This window comes from Prosopis cineraria, unplaced genomic scaffold, assembly GCF_029017545.1.
Source record: "Prosopis cineraria cultivar Desert tree isolate PC_DT_omini unplaced genomic scaffold, ASM2901754v1 PC941, whole genome shotgun sequence".
Lineage (NCBI taxonomy): Eukaryota > Viridiplantae > Streptophyta > Magnoliopsida > Fabales > Fabaceae > Prosopis > Prosopis cineraria.
This window is the reverse complement of record NW_026556266.1, coordinates 5,101-17,983: the sequence shown is the minus strand read 5'-3', so window position 1 is coordinate 17,983 and position 12,883 is coordinate 5,101. Positions and strand designations below refer to the sequence as shown.

General features: G+C 31.8%; 1 protein-coding gene across 1 annotated transcript; it reads right to left on the bottom strand.

Moving 5' to 3' along the window:
- Positions 1-4,911: 4,911 nt before the first annotated feature.
- LOC129298861 (glycerophosphodiester phosphodiesterase GDPDL3-like) lies at positions 4,912-12,518 on the bottom strand. The gene is made up of 9 exons (XM_054937310.1): positions 12,407-12,518; positions 11,400-11,693; positions 10,629-10,744; positions 10,043-10,544; positions 8,565-8,603; positions 8,129-8,413; positions 7,660-7,805; positions 6,104-6,587; positions 4,912-5,449 (listed from the first exon to the last, which is right to left on the bottom strand). The coding sequence occupies exons 1-9, from the start codon at positions 12,516-12,518 to the stop codon at positions 5,148-5,150; spliced, it is 2,280 nt and encodes a 759-aa protein (XP_054793285.1). The 3' UTR covers positions 4,912-5,147.
- Positions 12,519-12,883: the final 365 nt, after the last annotated feature.

Sequence of the window (12,883 nt, the reverse complement as noted above, 5' to 3'; positions counted from 1 at the left end):
TAAAAAAATTATTACTTTTAGGAGTGTGCTTTCCTAATTTTCCTTCTTCCTCATTTTTCTTCCCGTACAAATGAAGGATTAACAATAATAGAGAGATAAAAAACAAAAAAATGAATAAGCATTTTATTCTAAAAATAAAGTAATAAAAAATAATGACACAAAAAATTTTATTTAATTGAACTGATACAATTTTATTAAATAGAGCATGAATGACATGATATATCAAATTGATAAAAGAATTTCACAATTTTGAGATCTAGTTGTTATTCTACCAAAACCTCATAATAAACCATTATAAAGAGAGACACACATATAATAATAAGATAAAATATACTCCCTCCATTTAAAAATATAAAATATTTTTTGAAAGGTTAAATTTTAAAAAATGTAAGGTATTTTTAATCTTTTCAGGTGTAATTATTGCCTTTTTTTCAAAATTATCCCAATTGAATAAATCATTTTATATTTATTTTAGGTTGAAACATCCAATTAAATAGGGAGTAAATATGAAAAGATAGAATTAATTTGATAATAAATAACTATTTTATTGAGAGTACAATTTGATTAAAAATGTCTTATATTTTTTAATGTAATTTTTAGAATTTAATTTTGATTGACATATAAACTTTTAATTTTTTTCAATTAATAGAATATTACATGTTAGAACTTGGATACCAAATCCATCATAGAAAAAAAATTAAACAAAATAAATTTTCAAAGACAAATATCCTATAAACAGATACAGAGTCAAAATTCTAAAGTTGATATTGGCCAATAATTCTCAACTCATGCATAACTGTGATTTTTCCAAAAGAAAAAAACACGGAGAGAGAGAGAGAGAGAGAGAGAGAGCATAATTGTGAGTTTTTTTTTTTTTTTTGCGATCGAAAAATGGTTAAAGTGATGTTGAAGCAATTAATTTAATTAACCGTGTTTTCACTTTTCAGTACTTATCATTGAAACTAACTATTAATTAGCATCATTTTCAATATTAACTGATAATTATGATAAGTCCTTAAATTTTGTACAACAACTTCATCATTGCGATCATGATGATCACACAATTTCTTAATATCTGAGTCACATCTTTCATTTCATCATCAAATGGAACCTTGTTTTCCAGAACTTCTACACAGTTGAATTTTGATTCCGGGAATGATTTGAATGTGTCAACCACGAATTATTCCTTTCTAACTGCAGTTGAGATCCTTTATTCAAAGAAAAGGTCTTAGGCCATCAGGTGACATTTTCTTTTAAGTCAAGGTATTATCTTTAATTACTCCCTCAACTTGTATATATAAGGTGGAAAGAAAATATTTTTTAAATTTTATTTATAAATTATATCATTAAATTTTTATAATAAATTATCTTTTTACCCTTCATTAAATATTAGGGAGAGTATTGTATATATTTAACACTGATAAAGTTAAAAATTTTTTAAATTTTTAGATAAAGTTAATAAATTTTAAAATTTTGCTTGATTCAAACAAAATATATTCAGAATGACTTATAAATATGATTGAAAAAATAAATATATAATTATTTATTTATTTTTATTTTATCTCTCAATATCTTAAAAAACTTTAAATATTACCATCACCCAAACAAATCTAAACCCCTGCTGTGCCACCCTCAGTTACACTTATTTACTAAATATGGCCATAATGTGTACTACTATCGTCAAAAAAATGTAAAATACTTTAATTAAATTTTATTTTTAATAAAGTAGTTATTTATTTTTAAATTAATTTTATTTTTTTATATTTATTTTTATTTAATAAGGTGTTTTATCTTAAAATAAATATATAATAATTTATTCAATAAAAAAATTTTTAAAAAATAATAATTATATCTTAAAAGATTAAAAATATATTATATTTTTTAATACTTAATCTATTAAAAAATATTTTATATTTTTAAATGATTGAAGTGTTTACATATAATCTAATCTCAACCCCTAGAAGTATAAAAAGATTTGCAGGGCTATTGGGAATATATGGCCTGATGATCTGGTGCCGTAAAAAAGTCAAGCTCAAATTTAATACAGAGTTTCTTTGCAAGTAAATATGTCAGCTTTTAAAACGCTCCGTTTCTAAAAGCTGAAAAAAAAAAAAAAATCTTCACATATGTCCATGGGTGAGACTTGAGCATTGAACGTCCGTTACATGCGTTGTCTATTTATATTGATTGAACACCCACCTGACTTAATTAATTGCCTTTGGAATTAGTTTTTTTTCCTTTTCTAATATTAACTCTTTAAATTTGCAAGGCCTTATCGAAAATCTTGAATATACTGTCATTTCTTTGCACCATTGATAAAAAAAAAATTTAACCTACAACATTTGACATTCTTGAGAAAAAAATAAATTTCACATTTATGAAGATATATAATTTAAATTTTTAACAGAAACAACCTTCATTAAATTTAAATTATTTTGTTGTTTTCCGTACCATGTAATGTCACTTGTTACTTTTTTGTCCCAAAAAAAAAAACAAAGATGTTAACAAAATCTAAATAGTGTTTGAGATGGTGGTATAATTCTCTATTCAATATGCATATGCACGCCTTCAAAAATAATTAATTTAATTTTATTATTTATGATATATTGATTTGGAATAAAAATATGTGTTATCATATATGATACATCTTTTTGATGATCCAGAATGAAATGAAGAAAATGAATTTATAAAAACATAAATTAATATTATTAAATTAATTAATGATAATGGTGGGTTGCAGAATGAAGAGGGAATGAGATCATGAGGGCAAAAGCATGACGCAATGGGGGAAAAGCTGGTCAAAAGTGAGGAGAGAATGAAAGAGAAATATGAATGGAAAAGCATGGAATGAATAAATGTGTGATATTCAACGAATGATGATATTTGATATGCCCAATCATGATGCTTTGCTTTGCTTATTGGCATTGCCTTGTATCTTCCTGCTTTTTGCTTCCTCACTTGGGGATTCTCTTTGCCTCTCCTTTTGAACTTCCCTTTGTCTTTTCACAATGTTTCATCCAGAAAAATGAATGAAGAACTAATGGTACAATGCAATTCCTTGTGGCATTACCAAGTTTGGATTGAAAGGCTTTTCATGTTTTAATTCTCTGTGGGGGCATGACGTTTGACTCTTATTTCAGATAGCCTTTAATTAGAGGTCATATGAATGTTGGACATATTTCAAATTTGACATATGTCTTATTGTTTCATGCTAATGGATTTTTTTAAATCTCAAGCTAATTAGCATTACCTTAGACAAAAAATGAGATGATCCCTCCATAAAAAAATGTGAGATATTTTTAACCGAATCACAATATCAATAAAGTAATTAATTTTCTCTCAATTAATATTATCTTTTCATATTTATCTCCATTTAATAGAATATTTTATTTTAAAATAAATAAAAAATGACTTATTTATTAGGAGGCACCTTTGGTAAAATTAAGCACGTTAATTACATTTTAAAATATTAAAAATGTCTTAAATTTTTTAACATTCAAACCCTCAAAAAATATCTTATACTATTTCTTTAACAAAGGAAGTACATGAATAGATGTAAAAAACAAAAATTAAACCTTTCTAATTTGTCACAAAGAAGAAGAAGAATTTTCAACCTTCATTTTGTAACCTTGTGTAAATTTCTCATGGTAACAACTCAAGATTCAATCATCTTCATGTGCTTCAATCATACGAAAACTTTGACCAAAAAAAAAAAAAGAAAAGAAACAATCATACGAAAACGTTATGGAGAGAAATGAAATTGTCAAGATGTTGACTGATGCAATATGCGGGGGAGCTTTTTATGGTGAGCATTTTGAGGTGTGTTTGTATTAACCACCTCACAATCACGCATCATGCTTATTGCTTTGATGATGCACTACACTAATTTACACTCCCTTTTTATTTTTTTTGTGGCCTTTTTTATTCATCATTTTGATCATGCCAATAAGATCATGATCATGCTACTTAAGATCTGACATTCATGAGAACAGCAAAACAGATGTAATGGAAATATCCGCGACAACTGATGATGGGAGAGTTTAATAATAATAACAGTTAAGTCAATTAATTATGTTGGGCATGTGGCCACCAACATCATGCCCAATTCATAGGTTTCTCAAATCCACTAAACATATGTCAAGCTTTCTCCATTCAAAATTATAAAATATTTTTTAATAAAAATTCAGCATTTCAAAATACAAAACATTTTGTTAAAATTAATATTTTATTAAATAAATTTATTTTAATATTATTCATTCTCTCTCTTTTTCATTTTTTGCTGCTCTTTTTTTTAATATATTAAATTACTTTTTAAAAAAATTTATATTTTTATTTTTTAAAAAATAAAATTATTAAGTATATTTAGTAAGATTTATTAATTTATGAGATTTTATTTAAAAATATTTTATAATTTAAAATGGGGGAGTAGAATATAAATATTGGGCCTTCAAAGAAGAGAGAACATATACACTTGCTTTGCATATGATTTTTTAAATAGGCAAACATAGCATACACACACACATCATTATCAAACATATTTACGCATGAATTTCTGATGGGTTCAATTTGCCTTCATTTTTTTTTTTCATTTGGGTTGGCTTGAAAATTTTCTGCGTGTTTTCCGGACAATAAAAGTGGTAATAGAATTTCTAAACAGTCTTATTATTATGACATCAGAGATTGAACAAAAAGTTGGTGCCAGATTTTCAATTGAATTATGTAAAGTTTCATCGAATTTCAAAAACCAATTAATCATCTATGATTTATCATAATACTTTTGCTTGCTAGCTCCACACAGCCATTACACAATTGTAAGAAATATTCATGTGGGATCAGAAGCAAGAAAAGGCATTACTACATTTTGACAAATCTGAACCCTTACTTGTTCATCTCATGAAAAACGCACCCAAAAAAAGTAACCATAAATACTCATCCATGATAGCAAAAGGTCCAAAAAGGTTCATCAAACAGGAATAACTTAACATGTACTCAGGATTGCGTTCATCTAATTAACCCAGGTAGAGATTGGGGAAATGGGAGAGAGAAATGGACCTACATTAAGGTATAACAACTAAGATAACAGCTAAGTGATAGCAACATAAAGTGCTAAATTCTGCATGATGAACATTTTGGGAGGAATATGACACTCAAAGCAGAAGAGGAACAACAAAGAAGGCTAGAAAGAAAAAAATGATCCTGATAGTGACCTCAGATTGTGCATTTCCTGGGGGCGAAGCTCCTGACCTATTTTCGGTAGAAAAGGAGGAATTTGTGGGCACCTTCGAAACAGGAGGCAAAGATGGCTCTGACACTTCAGATTCTGTGAGAACTGGGAGTGGAGCCTCAGCTGGTGGCAAATCATCATCTGTGATAAGTCCAAAAAGAGCGCCGGGGCGAGCAACAGCCATGTAAGGTGGTGTTTTGTCACCCAAATTTAAACATTTGTTCCCTGTAGTAAGATGAGCACATCAGGAATCAGAGGTGAAAAAATATTTACAATACAGCTCAATTTGCTATAGGACCAATCCAAACAAACACAAATGAGTAGGTTGATATTTGGATTCTTGAAAGATATGTCCTTTCTTAATTTGATTCTCCAAATGTTGGCCTTTGGATTTCAATCCAATAAATTTCATTTCGTCTTCAAGCACTTGGTTAAATTTTATGTTATTTCTGAGGCAACATATATCCACTTTTATTAACTTTAGGTTAACGGTATTAACATGAGGACTTCATTATAAGATTAAAATGAGAAGGCCAAAATTTATAGGATTGAACTGAGAATTGTGTATGCTTTGAGGACCAAATTGTCAACTCAGTCAAAATGAAACAAGAAAAGTATTAGTCTGTTTATAGTATTGTTATTTCTACAGCTATCCAGGAGCAAAATTACTACGAGCAAAAGTATGGCGGAGAACTAGTAATGCAAAGTGCCTGAAGTTATTTAAAAAAATAATAATAATAAAAGAACATAAACCAAACATTGCCAAAATTTTCACCTGCAATTTAGAAATATGGAAACAAAGACTTGGATGCTATTAGTGACTTTCATGTGAATTTCTTTCAGCAGAAACACACACACACACGGTGGTCTTGCACTTACTTTTGTATCTTTTAGCTGTCTTGGGGAAATCTGTGATGACACCATCAATGTCCGCTCCGCGAACGAATGAGTTGATCTCAACAGTCGCATCTGAGAAGAAGTCCCATGCCTGAGAAGTAAACTCATTGCTGAAGCTTTCTACATAAACAGAGAGTTTGGAGGATTTTAGCTTTGACACTATCCTGGTAGAGCCAATCAGGAATTCTGAATTAAGAGGAAATACTGATGTCTTCTTGACAACCACAGAATCAGCCACGTTTTTTATATCCTCCACAGCTGAATCAACAGCATCACCAACGTCTTCATCGATTTTGTACACAAGCTCATATTTTGTTTTCTCCTTAAATTTCTTTAGCACAGAACTACTAGCGGACTGAATCATAACCTTATGGGCCTCTGACTTGTCATAACCTGTTTTGCTCAAGGTATCAATCACTGCATTAGTCACACGTAATCCTTCCTTCTCTGCAAGATAGGCTGCATTCTGATAAAAGTAAAACACATGATTGTGAGAATAAATTGAACATCAGCAAGGACAATTGACAGCAAAAAAAGTTATTCAATATTCATCTTTTAGAAGGTTCAGGACATGTCATCATTCACCATCATAATATGCAGCCATTTGTACTGTACCCACCAAAAAAATAATTTAAGTTACAAAAGGACTTTAAAAAGAACGTAGTGTGCAAAGGTTTCTCTTAATTTTTTTCTAGTCTAGTCATCAAATTGGCCTTAAGTTTGGATGCTAGATCCCCAAGTCTTTGCTTCTACCTATAAGTGGACATAGGTGTGAAAAGAGAAGGTAGAATGATAATTGAAGACCCTGCAAGAAGATTAATGTAAAATAAAGACCTTTGAATTCTAAATTCCTAAATTTTCACTTTTCAGTTGTAAAATCCGGAAATTTCAGTTATAAAAGTTCTTTTGATATTTTTCAAAGGTCCTTATCTGTCATTCTCCCTTCTTTGGAGACCTTGCAAGGAAATTAATCAACAGCATGAAAGAATCAACACCATGCTTGTGAAGAACAACTATCATAGTTAGAAGATAGGAAAGGGGCGGGGCAGGGGTTGTACCCTTGACACAGGGACGTATCTACATTGTGGCTTATGGGGGCAATTTCCCCCACAAGATTAAAAAAAGTTACATATAATAACCCAAAATCTTTCAATTGCCCCCTTTAAAAAAATTCAATTGCCCCCTATCCTAAAAGAAAATTTTCACTTTTCCCCTCAAAAGATCTCTCTTATCCTCTAAAAAAATTATTTAACTCAAATCTCATCTATATTTTATAATCTTGAATAAAAGGAGGGAGAAATAATTTAAAAAATAATTAACATTTATCTTATGTAACAAAATTGTCCCCACTATATAATTTTTTCTGGATCCATCATTGCCTTGACATCATTCTCACCCCAATCTTCAGGAGTAAGGCTAATGATCTTCATCATAGATATTAATAATTGCGTGCATTGGTGGTAAAGAAAAATTGTGTACATTCATATTATCAGTTCATAAACATCTCATATGAAATGAATTTTGGGCAATGAACTCACCTCAATGATAATCATGATACCATATAGAGATGTCTGATTCTTTGTAATGGACAAGAAATCCGATAATGTTACAAGATTCCCAGCATTCTTATTATCTGGATTCCGGAACATTTCGTATTTTGCATAATAGGGATTCAATATTGAGGCTGCAAGTAAACAGTAGATATTAAAACGCAGATGCCATATTTGATCAGAATAATTTTTTAAGTGAAGGGAAAAATGAATGCGTTCATAATCAGAAGGATTGATTCAGTAGCATGCAAGATCTTGGGATTACCTCGATCAGGAATGTAAATGTCGTGATTCCATTAGGTCCATCTTTTATTACATTATAGCATTTTTTTATTACAATTATAGCGCATTTTCAAAAGCAAATTATCACATACGTACGGGCCAATCAAGGAGGGCTAACATATCAGTTTATCTTAGAACTAGAGGAACGAACATTCAAAAACTTTATTTGACTTACGCTTCAAGGTTTTTATATCGTTCCATGTCAAGTTGAATGCAAATATGCCGCTGCCAGACTTTATCTCTGGGATAGTTGCTGTGATATTTCTGAAATTTGATTGAGCGGCTGTTGTACTCTCCGTAAGATCGACGGAGCTCAAACAAAATGGTATTCCATCCTTCGACATTTGAACAGGACAGTCAAGAACATCCGCACCATCCTCTATGGCCTTTTGATAGGCCAAGTCAGTACAAGCAGGATAGTCTCCACTGGCTCCATATTTAGAAATAACCAAATTGTTAACTGAAACATGAAAATGTGTTAGAAATAAATCAATACTGAAAAAAAGCGTAGCTTCATTGGATTTGTAAAATGGAAGAATCTGGAAAATACTAATGAATAAGATAAGAATACAGATATGCAAAATTTTAACAAAGCAGTGATATATATATACCTCTTTCTGTGGCATTTTCGCCTAGGTGAGCAAAGCAATCTGCAGAATAAGAACAGACTTTAATAAATCCAGGAAATACCAATACAATCAAGCAAATAAAGGGAATTAATGCAAATGCACATCTGAGGCCACAATAGTTAAGGTTGGATGAGTAAGCAAAATGTAGACGACATAAACATTTATTAGCACGATGCAATCAAGGAATTTTGCATCATGATGTGAAAACTTTTATGATGTTTTAAGATTACACTACTGCAAATCTGCCTAAAGGAGTTTGCACTAAGCGGAGGTTAAAGGGCAAAAATTATTTTCTAGTTATTGGGTTGTCGAGTGTGAGTGGACTTGGCTTAGTGTGGAGAAAAATCTCACATCAGATAGAATTGGACTAGAGAAGAGATATATAAGTGGAAAGGACTCATAAACTTAATATCTTAAGATTTTGGGTTAAGATGCGATATCATACTCACTGATATGTGTCCTTCTAGAACAACTAAGCAGCCCAACTATGTTCTCATCTATTCAGAGATGTTCCATGGGCCCAACAAGTGGTATCAAAGTCAGGCTCCAAGAAAGAACCCTTATTGGGCTGAACTATTGGTAGTAGATTGGTGTCTTCAAAATGTGGGTGAATAAGAGAAGCATATTTATGTAGTCAATAGTTGTCAAGTGCGAATGGACTTGACTTAGTGTGGAGAAAAGTCTCACATTAGATAGAGTTGGGTTAAAGAAGAAATTTATAAGAGGAAAGGACCCATAAACTCTACACTTTAAGGTTTTAGATTAAGATATAGTGTCATATTCATTTATATGTGTCCTTCTGGAACCATTGGGTGGCTCAATTATGTTTTCTCCTCTTCAGAGATGCTCCATGGGCCTAACACTAGTTTGGATATTGAATCCTAAAAAGTCAGTTGAATTAATTTTACCAATTCCACGATCTTTTTCTGTTTTTGGGTAACTATCTATTGTACATAACTGTGTGAGTGCTAACATTTAACGAGCTCCTAGAAAGTTCGCTTGTTGTTGTATCGAGATAAAGAGAGGATCTATACCCTTGTAAGTTTTAGTTAATAAAGTTTGTTGGGCTTTACCCTGTTTTCCCATAAAAAACCTTTATAAGTGCAAATGAGTTGCACTCTCATGGGTAAGTCTGACCAAGGTTTGGTAGTAAAGATGAATAGACATACAGATGGAACAAATAATTTCAAGGGACATTGATCATTAATTCCAGAATTATTAATTTTGGCATGCGTAATTCACCTTTTAGCTGGTGAAAGTGCATGCATAATTAGGAGAGACACATTTAAGGCGATTCACTAATCAAGGGATCCGCATAGTCAGTTCCATTCCAATTCATAGTACATTACTCTAGAAGAAAAATGAACGAATGAGAAAACAAGATCTTGTGAATCGGTGCAAATGCACGCTGATTATAGAGGGCCATTCTGAGAAATAGGAAAGATACAAAACATAATTACCAATGGCTTCAGATGGAGTAATAGGGAAGTCAGACAGCACGCCATCGACAGAAAAGCAACCGTTATCAATGAATTGGAGGTATTCAGCAAGAGGATCGTAACTGTAATTAAAGCTTAGTGGAACATCACTCACAAAATCTGAAGCAAAGACTTCCAATCCCACTTTTTGAGCATCTAAGACCAAAGAGGTATGTGGCTTTAGATAATTTCTTGCATCTGTGGGCCATATGTACTCTTTGGGAACGAGAATACCATAAGCAAATGACTTGATAAAAGTAATATTTTTCAAGAGTGAGCCATAAGTCTGATTAACTGACGGTTCTGTGTCATCCTGTCTCAGAAACCTGAAAACCAGTTTTGTTGTTCTTCGGTTCACTTGCAATGCTATACTTCTTAGGAAGTTAACCTCTGGTGATGAGATATAAGTGATAACCACACTTCTAGAAATAGAGAGTATGAATCTTCTCATGCTCAATTTGTGTTTTGTGTAGAATGCATCATGCTGCGAAACATCAGAAAAGAATGAGTTGGCTTCCAAAGAAACTTGGAGACTGAATTATTGGAGTGAAATATGTCTCCTTTTTACCTGAATATTCAACCATAAGCTCGGTGGGCTGACTTGTTTGACCATGTCTTGAACAGTAAGAATTGAAAACCCAATGCCATCAAACCTTTGAGTTCGAGACATGACTCCCTGAACAACTGTTAAAAACACACAAGAAATTGTCAAAAAATGCAAAATATATTGAACAACTATTTGTTTATTTTTGGAAAAATTAATTTTGTAATCCATCCTTCAACTTTTAATTTTCTTATAACTCAATCTCTTAATTATGACTCACTTATAATTCAATTCTTCAACTCTTGACTCATTTATAATTTAGTCCCGCAATTTTGTTAATTCTCTTTTTTAATGTTAGTTTAGATCTTATATCAAATAGCAAGAGGGGGTATATTAGAGCAATATATGAACATTTCCTGTATCCCTCTTTTTTTATAAGGATAAGTTTTTTAAAAATTTAAAAAATAAAAACTGAGTTATAAATGAATTAAAAGTAGAAAATTAGGTTGCAGTAAATCATGATTGAGGGATTAAGTTACAGATGAGTTAAAAGTTGAAGAATTACAAGATTAATTTTTTCCTTTATTTTTTCTTTTTAAAATTCAGGAAGAAAAAGGTACAATAAATATTCCAAATGTTTGAGAGTCAAATTAATGCCTGATGGCTAAATGTTCTAAAAGCCACTAGATCGTTTCAACTAGCTGCATTTTAACAAAATATTATGCGCGCGCGCTTTAGATACTAGCATCAGGTAACAAATAAAGTAGTAGGAATTAAAGAAATACGTGAACGTACGCATGACATTGGACAGATCCTTCAGGGTGTAATCCACAGAAAAATACCCACGGGTCGGTACACCGTTGATTATATAATTTGTAGCTTTATTTGGGAAAACCTGAGCAATGTCTGTAGCATTGTCTAGCTTGATATCTGGAAGGCAAATCCCAGCTCCGTCTTTTGTTAATTGGACATCACACCACAGAATGACATTTCGTATACTGGTTGCCAATGCAAACTTATAGGCATGCACACTAGAATCAGGAAATAGCCCTGAAAAGCCCCCACGTGCTATGACTAGCGGTGCATTTCCTGCATAACAAGAGCATGAGTATGTTTAACTAAATTTGGAATATAATTGATGTTCCTCTTCATGAGGGAGGGGATTAAAAAAAAACAAAAAGACATGCCACAGTAAAAGAGAATTAGGTCTTGAAATACAAATATACGTGAAATTCTGTTTTTAATGGCTTCTTGAGTTGAAAATATCAACAGATCTGGATCTTATTATATTTATAGTAGAGTTTAGTTGTTAATTGACCTTTGTCCCACAACTCATCATTTGAGCAATAATTTTTGCATTCAACACAAGAAACACCGCACCATAATGGAATAATTTGATATCACTCGCAGCAAATATTAGAAAAAGAAAGCTTCTTTTAATTAATAGCGGAGAAATCAAACTCAACAATAATTAAGCAGCAGGTCAGCTTCATCAATTTCCTTGGAATTTAGACAAATGATAGATCTTCCATTTGGCAGCGCATTCCTGAGAATTTCCACCAAACACAACTTGACAAAACCAACATCTTAAACCACCAAGAACAAAAGGCTGTAATGGACAGAAACTTCAATTAGCCTCTCTTTTTCTAGAATCAGCAGACATCAATGGAATAGTAAAAGATAAACATCCGAGTGTTCACCGTAGTCTTTGTAGATTTTTTCAGCAGCATTGCAGAAACTACCTGCTCATTGTAAACTAGTAGAAAATTGAAGAGAAAATCGAAGTAAAACAAGAAACATACCGCTGAGTGTCTTCCAAGTGGTTCTGTTTGATTGCCGAGCAGAGACTAGAGCTACCAGAGAGTGAAGAAGCAGCACAACGACTAGACGAGAGAGTGCGCCCGAGCTCCACATTCCGACGAAATTAGCAGCACGGAACGAACTTCCGGCAGCCTCTTCCTGAATGAAATTCCGGCGTATTTCTCAGGTAAATGCGTCGGGGAAGAACTGTGAACTGAAATGTGAAGGCGTGAAGCTGAAGCTGTGGTGTGAACGTTTCACTTCATGCTGGCCTTTCCGGCACGTTTATAGTCTTTCCTTTATAAGCATTATTTTTTATTTTCAATTTTTGCCAGATTTTTTTATTATCGTTGAGGCAAATCCAAATGATAGTTTAAATTCGTAAAAGTCCTTGTACGGATCATAAATTTAATAATAATTAAATTATTGACAACATTTTTTTTTAAAATGAGTTATAGATATTGATTTAAACAAGTATA

Bases quoted from the DNA above. Each gene is read 5' to 3' on its own strand.
- LOC129298861 (XM_054937310.1), bottom strand. From the start codon at position 12,518: ATGTGGAGCTCGGGCGCACTCTCTCGTCTAGTCGTTGTGCTGCTTCTT. The intron at 8,604-10,042 runs GTAATTATGTTT...CTTATTCTGCAG, and splicing joins TACTCCATCTGAAGCCATTG to ATTGCTTTGCTCACCTAGGC. The intron at 8,414-8,564 runs GTATATATATAT...TTCATGTTTCAG, and splicing joins CGAAAATGCCACAGAAAGAG to TTAACAATTTGGTTATTTCT.